The sequence below is a fragment of the Gasterosteus aculeatus genome, chromosome 6 (assembly GCF_964276395.1).
Source record: "Gasterosteus aculeatus chromosome 6, fGasAcu3.hap1.1, whole genome shotgun sequence".
Lineage (NCBI taxonomy): Eukaryota > Metazoa > Chordata > Actinopteri > Perciformes > Gasterosteidae > Gasterosteus > Gasterosteus aculeatus.
Genome location: NC_135693.1, coordinates 5,179,157 through 5,201,141, shown reverse-complemented (window position 1 = coordinate 5,201,141; position 21,985 = coordinate 5,179,157). Strand labels below are relative to the sequence as shown.

The 21,985-nt window shown below is 44.6% G+C and overlaps 1 protein-coding gene across 2 annotated transcripts; it reads right to left on the bottom strand.

The window, feature by feature from the left end:
* Positions 1-932: 932 nt before the first annotated feature.
* Positions 933-21,972, bottom strand: ide (insulin-degrading enzyme). 2 transcript variants are annotated; one of them, XM_078104561.1, is made up of 25 exons: positions 21,645-21,972; positions 20,431-20,615; positions 19,505-19,712; positions 18,575-18,744; positions 17,992-18,114; positions 17,146-17,258; positions 16,191-16,353; positions 15,747-15,839; positions 15,485-15,576; positions 15,054-15,134; positions 14,587-14,690; positions 13,165-13,267; positions 12,438-12,560; positions 12,222-12,304; positions 11,227-11,371; positions 8,993-9,103; positions 8,785-8,905; positions 8,452-8,543; positions 7,256-7,367; positions 5,470-5,637; positions 5,000-5,272; positions 4,369-4,430; positions 3,456-3,528; positions 3,294-3,361; positions 933-2,725 (listed from the first exon to the last, which is right to left on the bottom strand). In XM_078104561.1, the coding sequence occupies exons 1-25, from the start codon at positions 21,728-21,730 to the stop codon at positions 2,630-2,632; spliced, it is 3,048 nt and encodes a 1,015-aa protein (XP_077960687.1). In that variant the 5' UTR covers positions 21,731-21,972; the 3' UTR covers positions 933-2,629. The 2 variants fall into 2 exon arrangements, with proteins under 2 accessions (XP_077960687.1, XP_077960688.1); XM_078104562.1 differs by lacking the exon at positions 21,645-21,972 and adding an exon at positions 21,428-21,547.
* Positions 21,973-21,985: the final 13 nt, after the last annotated feature.

The following is a 21,985-nucleotide window of genomic DNA, read 5'->3' as shown; positions in this document are numbered from 1 at the left end:
TGTTTTTCACATTTCTTCAATGTGCCGTTCAGCAGGTGAGATGTGTTGTAGTTTTAAGGGACAGAGACCTTAAAGTTTACGAGCTAATCGATTTCTTAATCTTTCGTCTAGTATTTGTACTTTGCACAGGTCAGCACTACTTTTCAAAAATGCAAATTCGTTTTCTTTGGAGTCACTGGAACAAGTCGACCGTGCTGGTTGGTACGTCAACAGGTCACGGTTCTGGGACACAAGGGTCCGATGTCCCCCCCTGCAGCCGGAGACCTGGTCTCACTGACGTCTGCAGGTAAATGGTTGCTTGTGAGGGTCTCTGAGGCCTTGAAACGGTGGAAGTATAATAATGAAAAGGCTGAACTGACAGGTAAAATATTTGAAAATACAAATACAAAAATCCCACACCACGGACAGAATATTTAGCTTTACTTCCTCTGAGACGGATGACCTATTTTCTGGCAGACTGATTTACATAAACAAAAGTTTCGGGGGAAACTGGTATTGACTTTCTGACCCACTTTCCTTATCGAGGCAAAAAAAACCATGAACATTGAACCCTGACTTTGGCCATTTAACAGGTCTGTTTAAATAAAGTTGTTATTGAAGGTTCAAGAGCTGGTTACATGTTGATTGATCTGCTCACAATGAGCTTTAATTTATGCTTCACATCATTCTTGATGAATTTTCCCACTTGTTTATTAATCCCAAAGGAAATAAGGCCGTAGGACTCATAACTCACAAGCCCCAGTTTCCTTTTCCATCGCGTCCTTTTGAAGGGTCTTAACTCATCAGGCACAGCAGTGAATGCAGTTTCTTTCTGTGAGATAAGGAGACGTTTGCCTTGAAGATGTTAAAGTGATGCAGACATCAACATGATGGAGCCCCGATCTTCTCTCGCACTCACACACACACACACACACACACTCACGCACACACAGTTCCATTCAGTAGTTTATTAATTAGAAACACAGGAGACGATAAAAAGAAACAAACTCAAAATGCCAGCACTCTTGTTTCACCGGTCAGTCTCTAGAGCTTCCAAAGACATTCAGAAATTAAAATATGCTTCTGCCTACTAAATGTAAAACAATCACGAGGTACCTCACAAGAGAAGGTGCGCGGCGGCTCGTCCCAGCGTGATATGTGATGCTGCGGATTTGTTCCCAACGGTGCCGTGAAGCTCCGCCTGTGGGACCCGAATTAGACTTCATGCTGCTGCTGGTGGTCTTTGAACTGCAAGAGTTCATAACGCCTTTTTCTTACTTCAAATAATTGTTGTCGTTTTGTTTTGATCAGGTTGCAAAACCTTGAAGAGGCTTTGGATGCGGAAATCCTCCCATGAAACCCCGATCATTAGTTAAAACGAGCGTGGTTCGGGGGGGCGATCGCGCCCTGAGAGCAGCTGAGGGGGGGGAACTAAGTCGTTACCCGCGTATCTCACGCCGCTCCTTCCCCACAGCGAGGTTATTGCTCAGCGAGAGAAGTGCATATATTCAGGAACATTTTAATCCAGACTAGATGTTTTTTTCTTTTCAGCCACTTTCATTAAAAAAAGAGCCAGAGCAACGGATCGGATAAAAGACGCAGGATTTCTGAGCCGAATCAGCGACGTCCAATGAAGCCAGAAACTACTACCCCCCCCCCCCCCATCATCCCAGAAAGGCACGAGCTGCAGACAAAGAATCATGACAATCACACTGGAGCCTACGACATTAAAAAGAAACAAATACTGTTATTTCTTCAGTTTTACAAGAATGACTCGGGAGATGCTAATTATTATTTGATCACCATCGAGTGAACAAAGCAGCCTGATGACTCATAAAGGGCTTTTTTCTTATTTTGAATCCATCATTAGTAAAACTGACTTCTAAAAAAACAGCATAGAGGTTCCCCTGAGGTGTATAATTACAAGCTACAGTAAATAGATAGTAAAATTAAAATAAAAACTCGTCAGCCATTTCAAGCAGCTCCTCAAAAGGGTCCCAGCATTTTACCGGTTTACAAGCAACAATTCAACCCCCCCTCCCGTCCTTCCCTCCCCCCCCCGGGTTAAAACCATAACTACCACGCAGATATTGTAGAGAAATGCAACAATTTGAATAAGACGTTCCGAGTGTCTTTTAGGGTTTTCAGGAGAGCTGCGGTGCCTCAGAGTTACGCGGCAGACGCAGACAAGAGGAGCCCGGTGGAGCCGACGGATTTAGCGCTTCGCCTCCATCAACCAGCAGGTCGGAATCCTTCAAATCCTACGAGGAGCTTCTGCAGCGTACCTGGACTCAGTTAGAAGGGGGCGGGGCCTCGGCTTTTAGTTTACCTGCTTTCTATTTCTTCTAACGCACGGCGCTGGTTGTCAGCACAGCCATGGCTAACTTTAGGATTCTAATACACTCCCCCCCTCTCCCCCCTCCCTCCAAAGCATCTCTTCTAGTGGCTCCAGCCACTCGTGCAGTCACACATTCAAATGCACCCGGCAAACACAAAACACACACACGCACACAATCAGTCAGATTAAAGTCTTCCTGATGGGGAGCCGTGTGGGGGAGGGGAGGGGTGGAGGTGGGGAAACGGGCCGGGGGTCCTTCACCGTTGCGCCCCCCTCCTCCTTTCCAGGGCCCCCTAGCTGCACGTGGACCTCTCACAGTTTGGCAGCCATGAAGTTGATATGAGGCTTGACCAGGGGAAATAGAGGCAGGCTCCTCTTGAACTCCGTCATGTCCTCGACCAGCGTGGGCTGCGGGGACGAGAGAGACAGACACGTTCAGACTGCGCGTCCTGTAAAGTCCACCGTGTGCGGCGTGCACAACGTTTCTAATGCGTGTGTGCTCGCATTGCTTGTTTTGCCAGGATCGTCGTTTTCCGCTACAGCTTTGTTTTGGTCCACCTTTTGTTGGGACCCCTCGGCGGAGGAAGAAAGGTGTGTGAAACCTCCACCTCCACGCCGAGGATCTACGAAGTCACTACGAAGCCCCCCCCCCCCACACACACACAATTTGGCCTCATGAGCTTCCGTAGCTTCAGTTGTCAAACCACTTCTAGAGACTTTCCCAAAACAGACCGCAAACAAACCTGTCCAGCAAATCGCATAAAAAGAACCCAGATGCATCCAGAGTCCCCCTGCATTATGTCCTACGGCAAAATTACAGGATTGTGTCTCACGCATCCAAACTGTCATCACATGTCATTACGGGAATACCCGTTCCTATACATCTCATTGCTTAGTACTTAATTCTAGACAATATCAACAAATGCTTCTCAATAGCTGGCAAATGGTCTGGAAAACACAGAAGCACGAGCGTTACCTGCGGCAGGGAGGGAGCAGGGGCCAGGTTGATATCATTCTGAGCGGGGAACTCTCCCACTATTGGACCTGTTAAACACACACACACACACACACAGGTCAGCCTGACACTGCATGTGCCCTCTGACTGCATGAAGCCACCATGTGGAGAAGGAGTACTCACAGGAGTCCATCTCTCTGGACAGGACGTGCACGGACACCTTGTGTCTCTTCGGGGCTTCGATGGTCAGTCGCTCCTGCAGGGACACACAATCTCAATATATGTCTCTCAAACCAATCAATCAATCAGTGAGTCTGTATCCGGTTGAAGCGGTTTAGACACGTGTGTGCGATCGTCACAAATGCTGCTCAGAAATACGTTGGAACAGACGAGTCTGGGAATGAAAATCAGCACAAATTATTGATGACAAATCCTCCTTCCGCAGGAAAAGCTTTACAGGAGTCCCAGATCTCAGAAGAGGCTGTACTTATGGGTGCAATGGGACTGAAATCGAGCCAAAATGTAACTTCCATAACAACTTGGAAACCTCCAGAGTAATCTGGTGAAAAGCTCCCATTGAAATGAGACTGGATTATTGATCTGACCAGTCAGAGATCCACAGGGAGAAACTTGGCCTCCACAAATCATCTTATGTCCAAGAAACGATTAGACCTCGTAATGACAGATTTTAGGTTCTTGGACCATTGAATAGGACAGTGGTTCTCAAACTGTGGGGAGCTCTGAAAAGTTTTAGATTTTAACTGTTCAAGTTAAAACTCAACTTAAGCTTACAGTAATGCTTTGTGTTGACTTATTTGATATGTGTTTGTGTTAATTGAACAGTTATCAGTTAAAAAACAACAAAAAAAACTCATGTTTGTGTTTTAGGTTATCTGTCTTTTTTGAACCATGGTCAAGCCTGACGTTTTGTCAATAAAAATTCCGCATGGACCATTTTGTTACATTTTTCTTGGGGCCCGAACATTTTTCTTCCTCCAAAGTGCGGCCTGACAAAAAAATGCTGAATTATAACTAGATGGTTTGTACTAACTGGGGCATGCCATGGAGAGTCATAAGACAACGTTTTTGAACTTACTCTGTAGAAGTGCATGATGTTTTCCTTAGTCAGAGTCTTCAGGTAGGACACTTCAGTGTTATCTGCAGCACAGCAGAGAAAACAGGTTGTTTCAAAGGGTTTAAAGTGAGCTTCTTATTCCTTAACCGCAGTAATCTGTCGCTGCATCTTTGGTCCAAGTTATTCCTCCTGCATCACAGTAATACGAGCAGAGGCTTAGAACTAGAGACTCACATCTTTGCCAATTGTTTGACTTGACAGTCTCCCTCTCAGTCTCTCAACAGGTTAATAATTGTAACAAAACATTCTGGTTATGCAGTAAAAAAAGCTGGTACAGTAAATGTAAATAAATAATGAATGAGTCAAGCAGCAGGAAACGATGGCAGCGCTGCGCGCGTGTGCGTGTGTGTGTGTGTGTGGGAGGGGGGGGGAGAGGGGTGTCAGCTGACCTCTCCCCTCAAATGCCCACGCGTGGCGCTCTAAGCAACATCCTGCTCACCTCTGGCAGTGTCCAAAATACTGACAGGTCTGTTCTTTTAAAGTTGTATCATACTTTCTAGGCAACACACAAGCCCCCTATATGCAACAGCTGGTAGATCACAAAGAGGTATGAATTATATTCATATATGTCGGCACTGATCCGAGGTCTCACCTCGGTCAAAGTTATACTGCTGAGAGATGATCTCTCCCCAGTACTTGGCGCACTCGGCGGACAGCTTCTTGGGCTTGTCCAGGCGGCGGATGGCCAGCGCCTGGATGTGTTTCTGGAAGGCTTCGTCGGCCATCTCCTCCACGGCCTTCTCCATGGTGCAGAGGAAGGCCTCCACGCGGCTCTCCAGGTAGTGGGGCGCCTTCTCCGACTGGATGATGAAGCGCAGGCCCTGCACGCCGTTAGCCCGCCGGGGCCCACTGAACACAATGTAGCCTGGCGGGAGGAGAGGAGATTACAGCAAAGAACTATTCACCACCATTCAGTCTGCAAGTCATCAAACATCAGCCACTTTCACATCACTAAAACCCAGCTACAAAATGTATTTGAGGCATTTTTCTGAAGATTCAGAAAAAAATGCTGGCTACTAGATGGAAGCATTACGGTCGCGGTTCTTCCTCCTGCGTTCTCACCCAGCTGTTCTTTGGTTCTCAGGGTGTTGAAGCAGGGCTCGGAGATGATCTGGCAGAAGAGCTCCAGCAGCATGTTGTCGTGCGTGCTCTGCATGTCCGTCTGGTAGTAGATCTCAATGCCACAATTGTTGTGCACCTCGTTTCTTTGCTGGTAAACATACCAGCCACCTGAGAGGAACAGGAGGATGTTACGTGGATTTGTTTTTTTCTGACAGGGGGGAAAAACAAGCTAGAAAAAATAACCTTTTCATTGTTTAATCAAATACTAATGACACAAATGGCAGTAACATAACTGGAGGAACACATTTTCTGTGTGTTTGATTAAAGACATTTATTACAACATATTGGATTAATTATAACTAACCGAACAGATCTCTGTATTTGAAAGCAGGATACGTAGGCAAAGGGACAACAGTTAAGGAAACGGCAAAGTTCGGCTGTCCGGTTGAATTGACCAATCACGTTTGAGTACTTTGGTGGCATCAGGTCAACAGTCCGAGGTAATGGCAGACAGAATGTGCAGAGCATTTTTATTTATTTCTCGTATACGTGTGCAGATTGTTAGGGATTTAAGCAGTAGAGCACCCCTAGTGGTGGAAATGATAATACATGTAGTAATGTTAGTGTTAGAACTGTAGTTTGTGTGTTAATTACATTAGCTTGTTGGATTAATTTTGCAATTATTTGATCCAACAAAAATTATAGTCATAATTACTGTACACATCAACATCCTCTCACAAGGTCAATAGACTCCAATGAGAAGTGAAATCCTTTCTCCGGCCTAGCTGTACATTTCTGTATAATCTATGAATGCATAAATGGGCCTCTCCTCGTGCCGTTCACTTTATTTTGTTTTGAGCAGGAAGTGTGGGAGTCATCCATAAGAGCAGTGGCCCACCAGCGAACACAGAGCGCGTGACTACTACACTTCCCCCCCCCCCCCCCGTCGGACCTTCTCGACCGATCCGCGAAAGAGAGCAGCATGGCCCCAGCCGCCAACGTCTTCCCGTGCATTATTCCCCAACATGTCAAAGGAGGTAGGCATGTTGGGCAGGTGAATCCTTTGACCATTTTCCACATCACAATGCCTCATTACACAACTCACTGCTTTAAATAGGCAATCAATCCTTTTCTAACCGGTAATGAAAGGCATTAGTTCAGTTTCTAGTGCCTTCGCTAAAGAAAAACAGTGGTGTGACGGCTCGTTGTTCATCCGTAGGGTTGATTACCGGGTTCTACATTAGCCATCAAACTGTCAAATAAAGTTTTACTGACTTTGTTATACGCCAACTTTCAGTGAAATTTGATAGCATTTGCTATAAACACAATTGTGTTAATTGACGATTTGATAATGTTACAGATTCATCCAATCGGTGTTGAAAATGGCTAAATGGCGTCCTAAAGCCGAGCCTGGAAAACCCCTCAGTGAGACGCAAGACGTCTCAAGGTGGTTTTCGTCTCCACATAACGCCTCATAATGTAATCAGAAAGGTGTTTGGCCGATGTGCAGATCATCTTTTAACTGAGTGGAAGGTGTAAGCGCATTTCTCCCACTGACGTCCATTTCCAGTCTGCAATTAGGTTTCTTGGGAGGAAATGAGCAATGTCAAACTTAATCAAGTGGAGATGAAGAGGCACAAGGGCGCCTGGCAAGGAACCCTCTGCGTGGTTGCCATGGAAACCGCCATGACTGGCGAGCAATGATGAAGAGAGTGCTCTGCTCTGCTCGGACGGTGTGTGACTGAATGCGGGCTGGGGGTCGGGAGGGGGGGTGTATAGGACCTACCGTCTGGAACCTGCACCTCTCTGTAGCGAGTCAGCTGGCTCGGGAGGAGGGGCTTTGTGTGAGCATGCTCAATGAGCGTGTCCTCCAACATCTGTATCATGCCGAGAGCAGACTGGCGAGACAAAAAACAGGGAGAGAAATCAGAGAGTAAGAAGAGGTAGTGATTAGTAGCTTTCAACACAGGCTGCATTAGGCTACGTGCAGTCCTACGAGACAAGGATCAAATGGTCTGGACGCACATAAAATGTGAGGGATGGTTGATATTCCATATTAAATGTACATTTGTATGCAGATGTCTTCACAGTGAATGGACCGGCTCGTGGTGCTCGCTGCTCAGCACATAACAAGGTCCACAGCAGTGAAGCTTCCAGAGACGATGCACTGCTTCCTCAGGTTTTTAACATTCAGCAGAAAATAGTTTGTGATTCAATCTTTCCTCGTCTCAAAGCGCATTTTAGATATCAACAGTGGCAAACCTGCTAAAGAGATTCGGTTTAGCCTCCACGTGTACCAGGCTTTACATGTCAAGTACCGGTAATACTGAATACATTGCATTGCATTTGTAACTAAGAAAAACAGACTATTTTTTAGATATCCGCAAGACACTTATTGCTAGTCTTAAGTGATGTTTTTACAGTGGCGCATGGAGTAGAGGGTGCACCGGGAACCGCAAGGTTGAGGGTTCAAACCCTGGCTGCTCCATGTCCCATGTCGAAGTGTCCCTGAGCAAGACACTCAACCCATAACTGCTCCCCGGGCAAAATGTAAAACCATGGGTTAATAATGCAATGTAAGTCGCTTTGAATAAAAGAATCAGCTAAATGACCTGTAATGTGACCAGTTGGCTTTATCTTTATCCGCAAATGTCTTTTGTACATCTGAAGTTGCATTGTTTCTAACCACAATGCCAATTCTAAATATCTGTAATGACATTTCCATTTATAACGATTTATTTTGGATATTCAAAATTACATTATGGGTGAATGAAATGCGCCTTCATTTTGCAATTAAAGTAATGGCAATTGGATTGTGGCGATCCAAAAAGTCTGTTTGTGACATTGCAGATAATTGGAATACAAATCCAGTCTAAGTGCTACTCTACTTGAATTAAAAAAAATGTGTAAATAGATGTGTACGTTACAAAATGTTTATAAAAAAAATAAAATAAAAATAAACAAGAAAAAAAAGTGACAAACCTCCTTGGGGATGTTGCCATGGAGAAGGGCTTCGATATGTAACCGTGACAACAGCTGCGGTATGAAGGCCTTGAGGCGTGGAAGAGTCACATCTGGAATACACATCACAGAAAACATTAAACAAAGAGCAATATCCTGAGCTGAAGAAACAGAGTAACTTGTGTGTGTGGCAATTTCATCACACAGCTATTCCTGATAATACCAGTTACTGTCCACAGCAACACGAACTACCAAACTAGGCAATAGGAGACCACAAACTGGGAAAGGACACGGCGGGGTAATCTGAGGCCTTGGTGAGGGCTCCTGCAGGGTAATGAGAGAACCCGTCCTCACCATCTAGAGCCTCCCGGAGCTCATCTTTGGTCCACGCAACCTCGGTCATTAGGAGACGGAGGTAGTACATGGCGTGCTGGTGAGGCTGCTCGGCTCTGAAGTTGTTCAGAGATCTCATGTACTTCAGGAAGGAGGAGAAGGCAAAGTGAGTTCAACTTCAACACGTAATAACTTGCAAGTCGTTAGTGTCATCGAAATGGGAGCTTACCGCTTCCTTGATGATGTCGAAGCGCTTCTCGTCGATCTCGAAGTTGGCCATTTTCTCAACGATCTTCTTCAACAGGATGTGTTGCTTGTCGCTGTAGCCTTTAACGGAGAGCTGCGGCACAGCGGGTGAGGACGGACGGCACGTTAGCGACACATGTAGAGGTGAAGCCTGCTAGCGCTACAGCTATAGCTTATTTATCAGGTGTGGAATTACTGGCCGACCAGACGAATGTCAAGAAAAACCCACCGTCCTCTAGACAAAAGTCACCCAAGTTACAGAAGACGACAGAACATCAAGTGTCACGTGTGTATATTTGAATGTTCCAATTGAGGTCAATCTAAAAAAAAAAGGCACGATGGGCAAAGCTCACTCTGTTTGCCACTATATCAAGTGTTGTGTTAAGTGCTGAACAGCATGCTGGGCACAGCTTGCTCGCAGTCGCAGTTCTTGTGAACTGTTGCACCCAAATGACACGTATACTCTGCCGTTGCTGGGGGGGGAAGCAAATATGTCCCGGCAGGTGGGCGGCTCAGGACGCGAGGAGGAGCAGCGCTGGGTGTGACGTGGCTCGGCTCACGAGGTCAGGCAATTGTTTAGAAGCCACCATACTGGTTTAAAAAGAACCGTCATGGTTATTTAAAGCCTCTGCCTCGCAGCGTCATCTGAAATTCACAGGCCTTCATGACTCAGCGAATCCTCTGGCTACATGGCCGTGCGCTCACACACATCCCACTCCTCCCCGCCTGGTGATTCCATCGGTGACGCCCGTTAAAAAGTCATCTCTCCTAACGTCGTTAACCTTGACGGGACGCCCGGCCAGCCACACCAAGACTGCTGACTCAACAATACAGCGCATTGCACGACTACACAGACAGCGTGCAGGTCACCACGTCGCATGACAGGCGAAGAGTGTTAGCGGGGAAGTTAGAAAACTTGGGGGGGCAAAACACCTCCACTGCAAACCAGCTGCATTCCTTTTTCGTTTTCTACTTTGCTGTGCAACATTGAATCCCTGAAAGACACAAACACTGTTAAGAAAACGGCTGTATTCATGAATCAGGTCAACAAAGAGTTGTCTGATGGGGAAAGTAACTTGTAGCCACGTTCCCCGAACTTGCTGTATACGAATCTGCTTCCAATGTCCTCAGTGTCCTCACAGTGTTCCTCGTGTCTTGCGGCAGACACACTGTGTCATCTACTGTCAGTACGACACTCAAACAATTAGAAGCGAGAGAATGGCCAAAACAATCGTTAGAAAGGGTGAGTAACATGAGGCCTGGTCTACTTCCCGCCGATACCCTGAAACAAATCCGTCATATCAGTCACTCAGCGTCCCCTGAATGACAACAGCCAGTGTTCAGCATGACAGACAGCAGCTCACACGATCAAAGCCAAAGTTTCCGCACTCCTTCTGACTTCCAATGGCTTACTTACGAGGATGGCATTCACCCTCGCGGCTACGCCATACACCAGGCCTGCCAGGCGGGCTGCATATGTATACTCATTTAAATCATCCTTCAGTAACCTGAATAGCAAGAACGCCATGTTGCAGTGCAGGGGGTCTACGTACAGATAGCGACTAATGCAAGAGAGAACAAAAAACACTGTTGGATATGAGGGGTTGCCAAAAAAATATATGTTAAAAGTTATGAAAAATATACAAGACAATACAGGTATGAGAAGAATGTAAGAGTATGTATATGCAGCCTTATGACCGGTTTTCCGTCACCACGAGGTCAACCTTTAGAAACAGAAATGCAACGCTGTCGGCGGAACACCACTTCCCCCGTTTTATTAACCGTAAGTCATCTTATTGAGAAAAGGATGAATCGTTCGGTATGACAACGTGAGAAAGGGATTACACGCAGTAGTGGTGAGGGCGTCGCAGGAGGTGGATGAACGAAAAGGGGGGAAAAAAGGACTGATGAAGGATGAAAAGGAAGATGCAGACAGTTCAGAGGCTCGACCAGTCAGGTCTGGGTTCAAACGGATCAGAAAATTATCGCCTTTCAAAAAAGAAAGGAGATTAGCAGATTGAACTGCTTATACCGCAAGCTACAGCTCCACCTATCAGGCAGATTGGTGTTATTGGCAATGGTCATATCAGAAACGTCTAAACTCTCTTCATCCGATAGCTTAAAGCCACCCATCAACCCAGGCCTGGCTGAGCCACAGCAGCCCAGTCTGCAAAGATTGAGAGGAGGAGGGGGGGGGGGGGGGGGGGGGATACTTACATACATCCCATAGACGGTATTTTGGAGGTCATAGTTCAAGCCGGCTAGCTCGGCTGCATATGCATACTCGTTGAGGGAGTCCTTGAGGAGCTCAAGGTATAAATATGCCATGTTACAATGTAATGGGTCCACATAAGCAAAAGGGCTGTGGAGAAAATTGCATTGGTCAAACAAAGCACTGAAACATCTCTACGGTTTACATTTTCTAACAAGTTGTGTTCAGAACCTGGCTATACACAAACAATTCATTGTAGTCAGTGGGCAATTTGAGGGAGTCTGTTATTGAAATAAATACAGAATCAAATGTCTTGTTCACAGGACGGTTTGCTACTACCGAGCAAACCAACCAGCTCCTCCCAAAGAGGAGGCAAATAAAAAAAAATAAAAAACTCCTACTGACTGTAGTTCATTTAGGTTCCGCAACAGCAGAAAACGTTCCAATAGGACTTTTGCTGTCCAACTTGTTACACTTTGTTACAACCCATGAACCAAAGAATTGATCCACCCAGATGGGTTTGGAAGTATTTCTATTGACTAAAACCAGCTGATCCAGACTATCCCAGTTTATGGTACCGTATGTTTAAAAGCGAAGAGCCTGAGAGGCCATAAGGAAGGAGCAGCTAACCCGCTTTTAATTCGTACAGTAAAACGGCCTTCAACTTCAGATTTGTTTTGCGTTTCCTTGTTTGCTCTGAACAAGATGGAATGAGTCTCTGGCCAACTGACCAGAGTGGTGTTAACATCAAAAACTACTTAGAAATGCTGCGCTTCAGCGCTTTTGAAAGACTCAAAAAGGCTTTCATATTGTAGAGCAGGAATTGTTGACACAACTACCACCAACTGATAAGTCATCTTTAACGTCTTTGTTGGCTGATACTTTAAATGCATTACATCAGTGACTTTATAGTGATATGATGACCAGTCAATTCATTGTGAGGACTTTGTACCTTAAGAAGGTCCGTCTGAGCTAAAAAGGTTTGCAGGTAGTTACGCACCTGAAGAACTCAAAGTTCAGACACGCTTTCGGAAGGAAGAACTTGTCGTCCTGCTTGAACCACACTTTGCTTATAGCCGTGTCCTGGAAGACATGAACACCACACACAGGCAACTTAGTTTCACAGTCTAGTCGATTCTGGGCAGAGATCATTGTTTTGGAGTCACAATCATTGTGATTGAGCGCTTTGATGGAGTTGTGCGTCGAAGACACTTACTTTGATTAAAGTGGGGACGGATGGGGAGTCGGCCTCGAGAGGGTAGATCTCGAAGTTGGTCGGGATGAACTCGTTTTTCATGGGCAGCGTGAACTTGCCGTTGAGGTCGGCACTCGCCCATTTCTGAAACACAGGAGTACAACGAGAAGGCAGTCAGACCCATTTTTATGCTTCATGGTGGGTGGATTTATTTATGTTTAGATTAAAGCCTGTCCAGGAACCATTGTTTGTCCCGATACCGATATCAGTGTGTTGGAAACCAAAAAGGTTTGACGAGTCATTTTGTCTCGTCTTATAGAACCGTGAATACTTTTCTCACCAAAAACAAAAACACACGAATCACATTTGAACACGTCATGACAACGTTTAGACAATTCTTTCACTCAATGCTACTCATAATGTAGCTCAAGGACGCCTCCGCCAACAGCTGTTAGCTCCTTTATTTGGCCGAGTAGAACTGTGCGGCCTGCAGGCTGCTGACAGCCAACACTAACTAGCTCTCCCCCTGCTGACTTCTACACAACGTGGTTCTTCACATTGTAGCATCGGGGGGAAAGGGATCGTGTACAAGTAGAATGTTTAGCCGTGGGTGTGCAGTGCGGGTTTCCATATGCAGTGCATGTGTTGTGGTTCTTGTGTGGAGTAAAGGAGCTGATAACTAATATCATAATGCACCATTGGCGCATGGACGTACACGCAGGGACTTTTGCTATGACTGCAGACTCACCTCGATGGACTCCTCGGAGATGGCCTCCTGTTTGTACTGCGTGCCGTACCACTCTTCCGTCTTGTCCGTTTGCCCTTCAAATGACTTTGATACCACTGCAACTCTGAAGCAGAAAGAGAACCGCTTTACCTTGGCACAAAGAACTTGTCAGAAGTGATTGGATATTTGTAGACGAGACGTCACTGCCACTTCGTTTGGACAGAGATTCATTAACATATTGTCTGCTTCAAACCGACGAGCAAAGTGGGATGATAATGTTCAGGGCTTTAATTACGCTACCTTGACTTTAACGTCGCTGAAACACAGTCATGCCAGCAGCCAGCAGCCAGACGGCAAGGTTAAAACCGCCATTTCAGTAATGGAAGGGACTGGCACACAAACTGTGAGGGTGAGCCAACGGAGACATGCAGTCTCCTCCTTGAGAAGCGCTAAGGAACGGACTAGTTACAAGAATGAACTTTGCTCCAATCAAGTAGCCTCCCATAAAAAAGGACTTGCAGTTATAGCTACACTAGAAGGATTTTAAATGAGACTCAAAGCCAGGTTGCGACAGAAGATGTGCTTTTCCCACAGCATGGATCTCATTTTGGGTATGATCTTACTTTAGTTGTGATTTATAACCTTTGTGACAAATGAACTCGGCCACGGCCAAACACAACATTTAGAAAGGGACAGTTTGCATATTCTTTGGAAGGTTAATCTAGTGGTTTCTTGGGTAAATAACTTTGGTGTTTCGGTCCAGAATAAATTTACTATGGCTTCCATCAAGTCTACCAGGATACAGCTTTAAAACAAAATTGTCTGGTCGACCGAAAACCCTCCATATAAAGGCGGAGTGGTTAGTTGAAAAATATCAGATATTTGCCAAAGAGCATAAAGCTGATAATGTCTTCCTAAGCACTCGTATCGGTCTGTTGGTACATCAAAGTCGACCTTTGAGGCTGCACAGATAACCAAGTCTGAGAAGTTGTCTGGCATTCCTTTTCAAGGCAGTCAATTGAACACACAGACACACACAAAAATCTTTATCGGATTATAATACTCTGAGGTGTTTTTTTCATTTTCTAAATATATTACACACACAAATATAAAGCATTTATTTACCATTCTTAGAGCAGTTGTTTTTTGTGCATTATATACACACATGACATTAAGACAGATAATTATTAAACACTATGTGAAGCCACACTTACTTTAGTAGTGAGTGTCAGTGATTATCGTAATGTAACAGAGGGAAACACGTGTCTGTGGATGTACACGTTAAAAAAAATCGGTCTTGTGTTGACCGACAAAATACATTTATTTCGTATTCGGGAGTCGGCTGCGATAATAAGCAAATTCACCACCGCATATTAAAACTAACATTCAAAGAGGTTGTGACAGCGGGTGAATGGATCAGCAGAGTGACGCTCTCGCACTAACCTGACGTGTTCGGGTCTCAGCTTATCCAGCACCATCTCGATCAGATCGGGTCTGAAGTCCTCCAAAAGGTACTCTGCTGCTAGAACCTCTTCAAGAGGGTAGTACTGAAACATAAAGAACAATGTTAGCGCTGTACTTCTTCAGGCGGGGCGAATACAACTGGGAAACGCAAGTGAAAAGGGCTTGAAATTAAATTCTTTCAAGTCCAAATACTTCTAACTCTCCAGCTGCAAAGGACCAACAACCAAAACAACCAAACAAATATGTTGTTGAAGCTCTTATCCTGATGGGCGGCAGATCTCCAATACAGACACAAAAACACTGGGCAGCAGTGATGATTACAGGCTCAGCCAATGGTGCTGAGACAGCCATACGGGTATGGTGGAAGATGTAAAAAGCTGAGCCTTAGTGAATGTGCCTCTTCTAAACAACAGGTGCAGGTGCAATGAGCTGGAGCTGGGACCTACATGTACGAGACCGGCCACTTTAGAAGTGTAGCCCCGTGGTCGCTCCTTGTCCTTGAACCTGAAGGCCACTTTGTTTAGATCCTAAAGAGAGAAAGACAGACGCAGAATGTAACAAGTGAAATTCCAACACTTACAACAGTTGCGTACAGCTGCCAGGAATTTAGAGCCAGAATGCAGAAAACGGATGTTTCATTTTAATCATTTAGGAAACACAGTTTTACAGTGTAAGGCAGGAAATAAATACAATGCAGCTTCATTTGATGTTGGCTGGATTCAGCGGATAAGATAGATTCAAAGCTGCTAGTTATCAACCTCTACTTTCAAAAGTCGGTGCTGCTCTCTTGGTTTCCCCATTACCCAGAAATAAGCAGGTCAACTTTGTCCCGCCCCTCCGTCTGAAATGTAACCTTAAAATAAACAACATTAATCACCTTGCACTCCTCAAACACCCAAGCCTGAGGTCCCTCAGTGCGTAGTTTCTGGATGTACTGGAACATGTGGAAGATGATGTCCTCAACGTGCACTGCAGCAACACAACAAATACAAATATATGTATGATGTACATGCTCTGCATAGAAAATACCTAAACGAACAGCATCTACATTTCATTTACGTACGCGAATCATCCTAAACGAGAGCAGAGCATGAGATAGCGGTGATAACGTATGATGTACAGGCGAGTGTGCTACTTACGAATGCCCTCCTCAGTCAGGTCCACGTTGATGATGAAGAACATGAATCCCCTGGCTCCTTCCTTCTGCCCTCCAACGAGTGTGTTCACCCAGCCTTCAAAATCAGAATCATTTTCAGTGTGTCATTAGTACGTAGAAGATTTAACACGGACCATCTTGATAAGGCTCCTTCAACCCTTTCTATTGTTAACATGCATTTTCACCTTTTGCTTATTTCTGTGTCCCCTTGTTGAACTGTATACTAATAACATCAACGACCCAGATCAAGTCTCATTTTATCCAGTCGGTGTCGGTCTATCCTCTACCCCGATGTAACATAATACAATATATATATATTTTTTCAATAGAGGCTTTATGGTTGCCAAAAAGTGAAAGGAAAGTGTCCAGCCCGAAACAGGAGCCAACTTCTCCACTTGTTGTGTTGTCGCTGTACGTTACATCATACCTTTAGATTTGAGCTCAGATAACAAACTTCCGGGCCCTTCGTGACCAATCAAATGACCCAGATAATGTCCTGGGTTGGATTTGTAGTACTTCTGGAGGTCCGGGATGGGGAACGTCACATAAAGGTTCCTGATGTCTTTAATCGGCACCACTTTGTAGAATTGCTGCATAAGTAAACAAAGAACAAAAAACCCCAACCATACAGCTAGTTAGTCAGTCATCTTCTGAGCCGCTCATCATGCGGGGTTGCGGGGGGAACAGGGGGGGTGGAGGGTCTGGAGCCAATCCCGGTTAGGGACGGAGTACACCCTGGATTGATCGCCATTCGATAGCAGGGCTGACACGACCATTCACACTCACAGGCAAGAGTCACCAACTAAAAGGACCCCTAGAGCAAGTCTGGACTGTGGGAGAGAACCCATGCAGAGAACATGCAGACTGGGTGGAACCCAGGACCTTCTTGCTGTGAGGAGACAGTGCCGCCCATTCATAGCGCTACTAATAGAATAGAAGAAATGTGAAATGTTGTTGTGTGGATGAAAAAAATGTCTTGTTGATCTGAGCAGCCAGAAGAGAATGGGCAGCCTGGTTCGAGATGATAGAAAGGCAACAGTAACTCAAAAATCACACTTGTTACAACCAAGGAATGGGGAATACAATTTCTGAACACACAACATGTGGAACCTTGAAGGAGATGGGCTACAGCAGCAGAAGACCAACGCGGGTGCCACTCATGTCAGCTAAGAACAGGAAACTGAGACTCCAATTCGCACAGGCTCACCAAAATTGGACAATAGAAGACTTGAGAGACTGATTGGGACACACTGCATTTGTATCCTATATCACATTAAATATTGGGTGTGGACTGGAAAAATTGTATCATCGGTAAATGTGTAAAGAATTTAGAAATTAAAGTAAAGTGGGAGAAACATGGGGGAGATAAAAAGCCAACTCACCCGTAGGTGTTCTTCCTGGAAGGGGTGCTCAGGGAATTCTGGGACAGGAACATTCTTGTTCTCCACTTCTCCAAACAGCTTGACCACCATGGAGGTCAAATCATCTAATGATTCTGTAAGTACAGGTAGGCATAGATTTATTTCAAATTAGATGAACAATTGGCTCACATGAGTGCAAAGAATACCAAAATGACCTTCATATTTAGAGCGAGCTCTCATTAAAGTGAACACTGTATAACAGGATTTAAGGAGGTAATTTGACTTGAAATCCAAACCGGTGTTTTGAGGCATCCTCTCAACAAGTCATGAGCAAACATTCCAACATTAAGCTAGTCTTTGAGAAAACCCTTTTTGCTTGAAGTGCAATATGAGCTTTAGTTTAATAGCAAACCGACAGAAGATGGCAAAACAGGAATCGGTTGACGTTCTTTTACCACAAAAGGAAGCCGCGGTTTTCAAAGTTTCCCCCAACCAGAATGATCGCAGAGGCTGCCCAAGTAAATGGCAGAACGGGGGACATTTTCAGACGCTTAACAAATCCTGTGTGTCAGTTTTGCAAATCCCAAAGAGACTACAAATATGCAAAACAAACAGACGAGGTGAAGTGCAGCTCAGCTAAGACTAACCTTTAACAAATACTACAACCGGCTGTAGGCGGAAGACACTCTGTCATTACGATGATTCATTTGTTTTGGGCAATTTTAATCAGGTAAAGTAACAAAACTCGCCGTTGATATATTTGTATAATAACTAACGCAAACTGGAAATATCTCAATCAAGCCCGTGTAAACCAAGTGGTGACTTTTTCAAATTTTCAAACGTGACGTCGTGGGAGAGGACTCTTACCTCTTCCCAACACACACAGTCCCATGAGGTTGGAAGAGTAATACGTAGAATGAAATTGCAGGAGCTCCTGGCGAATGTCGATCCCGTCTTTAGATGGCTGGGTCTCAAGGGTCAATTTGTTACCTGAAAGAGGGCGATAAAACACAGAAAATGTTGGTCAGAGCTGGTCAATGACAAGGAATACAATCGCGATGGTTCACTAGTTCATTAAAAACTAACTTTAAAAAAAGAAAAAGAAAGGTCAAATCCTTCTAGTTCATCTTCACAATGCAAATATCAATCTAGTGTTAATAAAGTGATCCCAGATATGAGCAGTGCATGGACATTAGAGAATGAAGCACGGAGACTGTTCCTCTTTCTAGAATACCAAGAAGGTCACAGACCAACGACAGCGTGGTCTTATTGAGGACCGCAGAAATATTCATAATGTTTCAAGAGTCACTTGATCGGACAACAAATCGGTTCACGACGACATCAGTGACAGCAGCTTGTAAAGCACACAATGAAGTTTCTTGCCCTTCTGTGAATTAACCGCTTTTCAAATCTTATGACAGAGACAGAAAATCAAAGCAACATTGTCTACCTGTTCCAAATTTACTAAAGGGGTGGTTAGGGTTTCCAGTGGCCTTCTCTAACTGGAACAGCCTCCAGGAATCATTCATCAGGTTCTTCTCATGCTCAGAGTCCACAGCATTCACCTCCCGGTCCTTACAGCTCTCATCAAACAGCGGGCACAGGAAGAACTGGGCGAACCTACGGAGATTGCAAACAGAGTAAAGGGAACATCGAGCGGCATGGTTCAAAAGGAACAACAGCGTCACAGTCATTCATTTCCAGGGGCCAGTTAATGCACATGAGCCTTTCAGACACAGTGCTCATCTATTTTCAACAGGGCAACATCATTAATATTTCAATGTACTCTGCACTGTCCTTTCCTACCACTGCAGTCCAGGTGGCCTTAACAATCCAGTGGCACAGAAGAAAAATGTGTCTACCACACACAAACCAATGCCTTTTAGGCCATCATTCATTTATAGGTGGGTAAGCTTATCCCAGAGGGTTCAATTCTGACACGTGAGCAGAGACCTCTAAAAGGCTGCAGACAGCAGTGCCACCCTGTGCCTGAGGTTTAGTATCCTGGTGGTCCCGTCAGCTCAATTGGGTTAACACCTGGACTCTGAAGGGAAACACTGTATTAGGATAAATAAACAAGCACTTCGGCAGAGATCGGTCCTAATTGAATTAGGGTAGATGGAGCCTTAACAAAACAAATAGAAGATAAAAGATTAAACAAAATGTGTGTGTGTGTGGGGGGTGATTTGAGACTTACTGAATACATTTGACTGGACTGACTATAAAAGTAGTTCATGTCAGGTCTAAATCACGACTAATATTTGGGCCCACAAAGCCGTAACAGGGTCCTAAAGTTAACAAATGATTTTAATGAACACAAATGAGCCAAGTTACTGTCTGTAAATGGTAAAATGAATCTGATCAAAGAACAGGGATGTACCTGTCTAGAGCTCCTTCCAGGTGCTCGTGGGACACGTCAAAGTAGTAGTTGGTGTGCTCCCCACTGGTGAAGGCGTTGGAGCTGCCCGCGTGCTCACTGAGGAATTGGCTGTACTCGTTCTCTTTGGGGTACTTCTTTGTCCCCAGGAACAGCATGTGCTCACAGAAGTGCGCCAGGCCCGAGATGTTCCCGGGGTCCGATAATGAACCTAAGAATTTAAGAAGAGCGGCCACAGAACATCAGTTAAACCGGCTGTAGCTCTCGGCTTGTTAAGTTCACAGATGCATCGCCTTCCCATTGTCTGTCAGATCGGTTGGCCTGACTGGAGGGGAAAGACGGATAATAACCATATATGTGTCATTGCACTACACATATAAGTTGCATTATTAACTTGTTATTCAAATAATGCTTTTAATTAACACATATAAACAGTATCTTACTAATATGACAAGAAATTAAGAGACCTTGCCAAGATACGTTGGATACTACTAAACAGGCAACATCTGCCTCAGTTCATGGGCAAAATGTCACTGTTCAGAGAGAATGTGTGCATGTAAAAGGCACAATTAAATCGATCAAGACACAATTTGGAGAATTGTAACAATAATTTACTTTTCTAAATTGACAAAAGGGAAAAAAGATGTTTACAATAAATAGAATTTCAAACAGTTGTTTTCTTCATTGAAATATGAGATGTAGTCAATAATAATTAGGGTAACATTAGCTGCCTTAAGAAATCAGGTAGGCCCAACAATGCAAAATGTATTGCAGTTATTGAGGTTACTCTTTGCATTGAACAAATGGTAACCTCAAAAGTACACAATATTAACACTGTGCATATATTTTCCACAACGGATTTCAAAATGTCCCTGTGAGGTCAAAATATATGACTCCCAAGACAATAGCGATGAAATAACTTTGGTTACCGATATGGACGTCCAAAGCAGCGGAGGACTTGTCTGTTGTCGGGTCGCTGATGAGCATGGCCTTCAGGCCATTGGTGAACTCCAAACCTCTGTAGTCCCGCTTGTCCTCAGGAGAGCGAATGATGTCCCCAACCACCCTATTCACCGCCGGGGCGTTCATTGTGAGTGGCAAGGATGACACCAGCCTGGGGGGGAATCACAAGCAGTTAGTGAAAGACTCTCATATTCCGATATAAACCGACGTGATGTCCATGGCAGACTTTCATTTGACCGAGGAGAGCGACACCATACGCACTTTTATTGGTAATTAGGCACAGAGCCCCCTCCGGACAAACATCGTACATTAAATGCTGCGTATGACCGAGTTATATACAAGACTTGTGTAAATAAACAAATGGACCAAATTAAGGCCACGACAGTCTCCGAGGTGACGGTGTTTGGGGTTTAACAGATTCCATAACATGTTAGTTAATGGTCAAGTCACATCAAGTTTACCACAGCAAGGAAATGCAGCCGCCAACGTCACTAAACACGCAGCTGATATTAGCGAAATCGGGGTTGGCGAATATGACATTCAGTCATTTCTTTATTTAACGTTAACTTAGACGGCATAGTTGTTAAAACTCCTGAAACCAAACCCGCTCGCAACGGCATTCGGTAAAGTAACGTCACAGTTATTAACGTTGGTTAACGTTAAACGACGTTAAAGGAAATATATGGGAATTATTCGCGATGTGCTATCGGGTGGTTACATGAAAACACAAATACAAGTGCTTCGCCCAAAGAACGGCAAAGATGTGCAAACACAAGTCGCTAGAGGACATCCTATAATCCGCCACAGAGAAAGCAGACTGCCGTCAACGTTAGCTCGCTACATTAGCACCATAAGCTCCAGCAATACGAGAACGGTTACACGCGGCGTCGCGTTTATTTGTTCAAGTATGTGGTCAGCGTTTATTCTCTGCTGTTAAAAATGCATTATAATTGTAAAAAATACCGAAGCTCCGCGGACGAATCCCGTTTTAAGAAAGCTAACAGTGCCACCCAAAGTAGCAACATAGCTAGCCAGCTTCACTCTAACGTTAGCATGGCATCTTAACGTTAGCTCAGCAAACCCGCTCCAGTTCGGCTGCTAGCCAGCCTACCTTCGGTGTGAAAATAACGCAATTATTTTTATCACAGAAGGTTAAGACATTTAACTTGACAACGCTTACCTAAACTCTTGTTTGATAGAGAAACCGCTGCCTGCTGACTGGAGATATCTTGTGAAATGGGACGTTCGGTTAATGCACTTAAACATACTTTGCACCCATGAAAAATAAACCTTGGCTTTTACGGCGCCATTTTTAAATAGACAAAAGCCATCGCACACAGAACAGAGCGTAACTCAACATGAATCTAATCAATGCTGAGACGATATGGTTGACTGTTTGGTGTAATAGCAACAACAACAATCAATGATAACACAGTCGAACTTAAAATGACAGGCACGGGGCGAAATATCTTACATAGTTCTGAAATATTGTCGTGTCATTGGTTCTGATATCGATTAGGA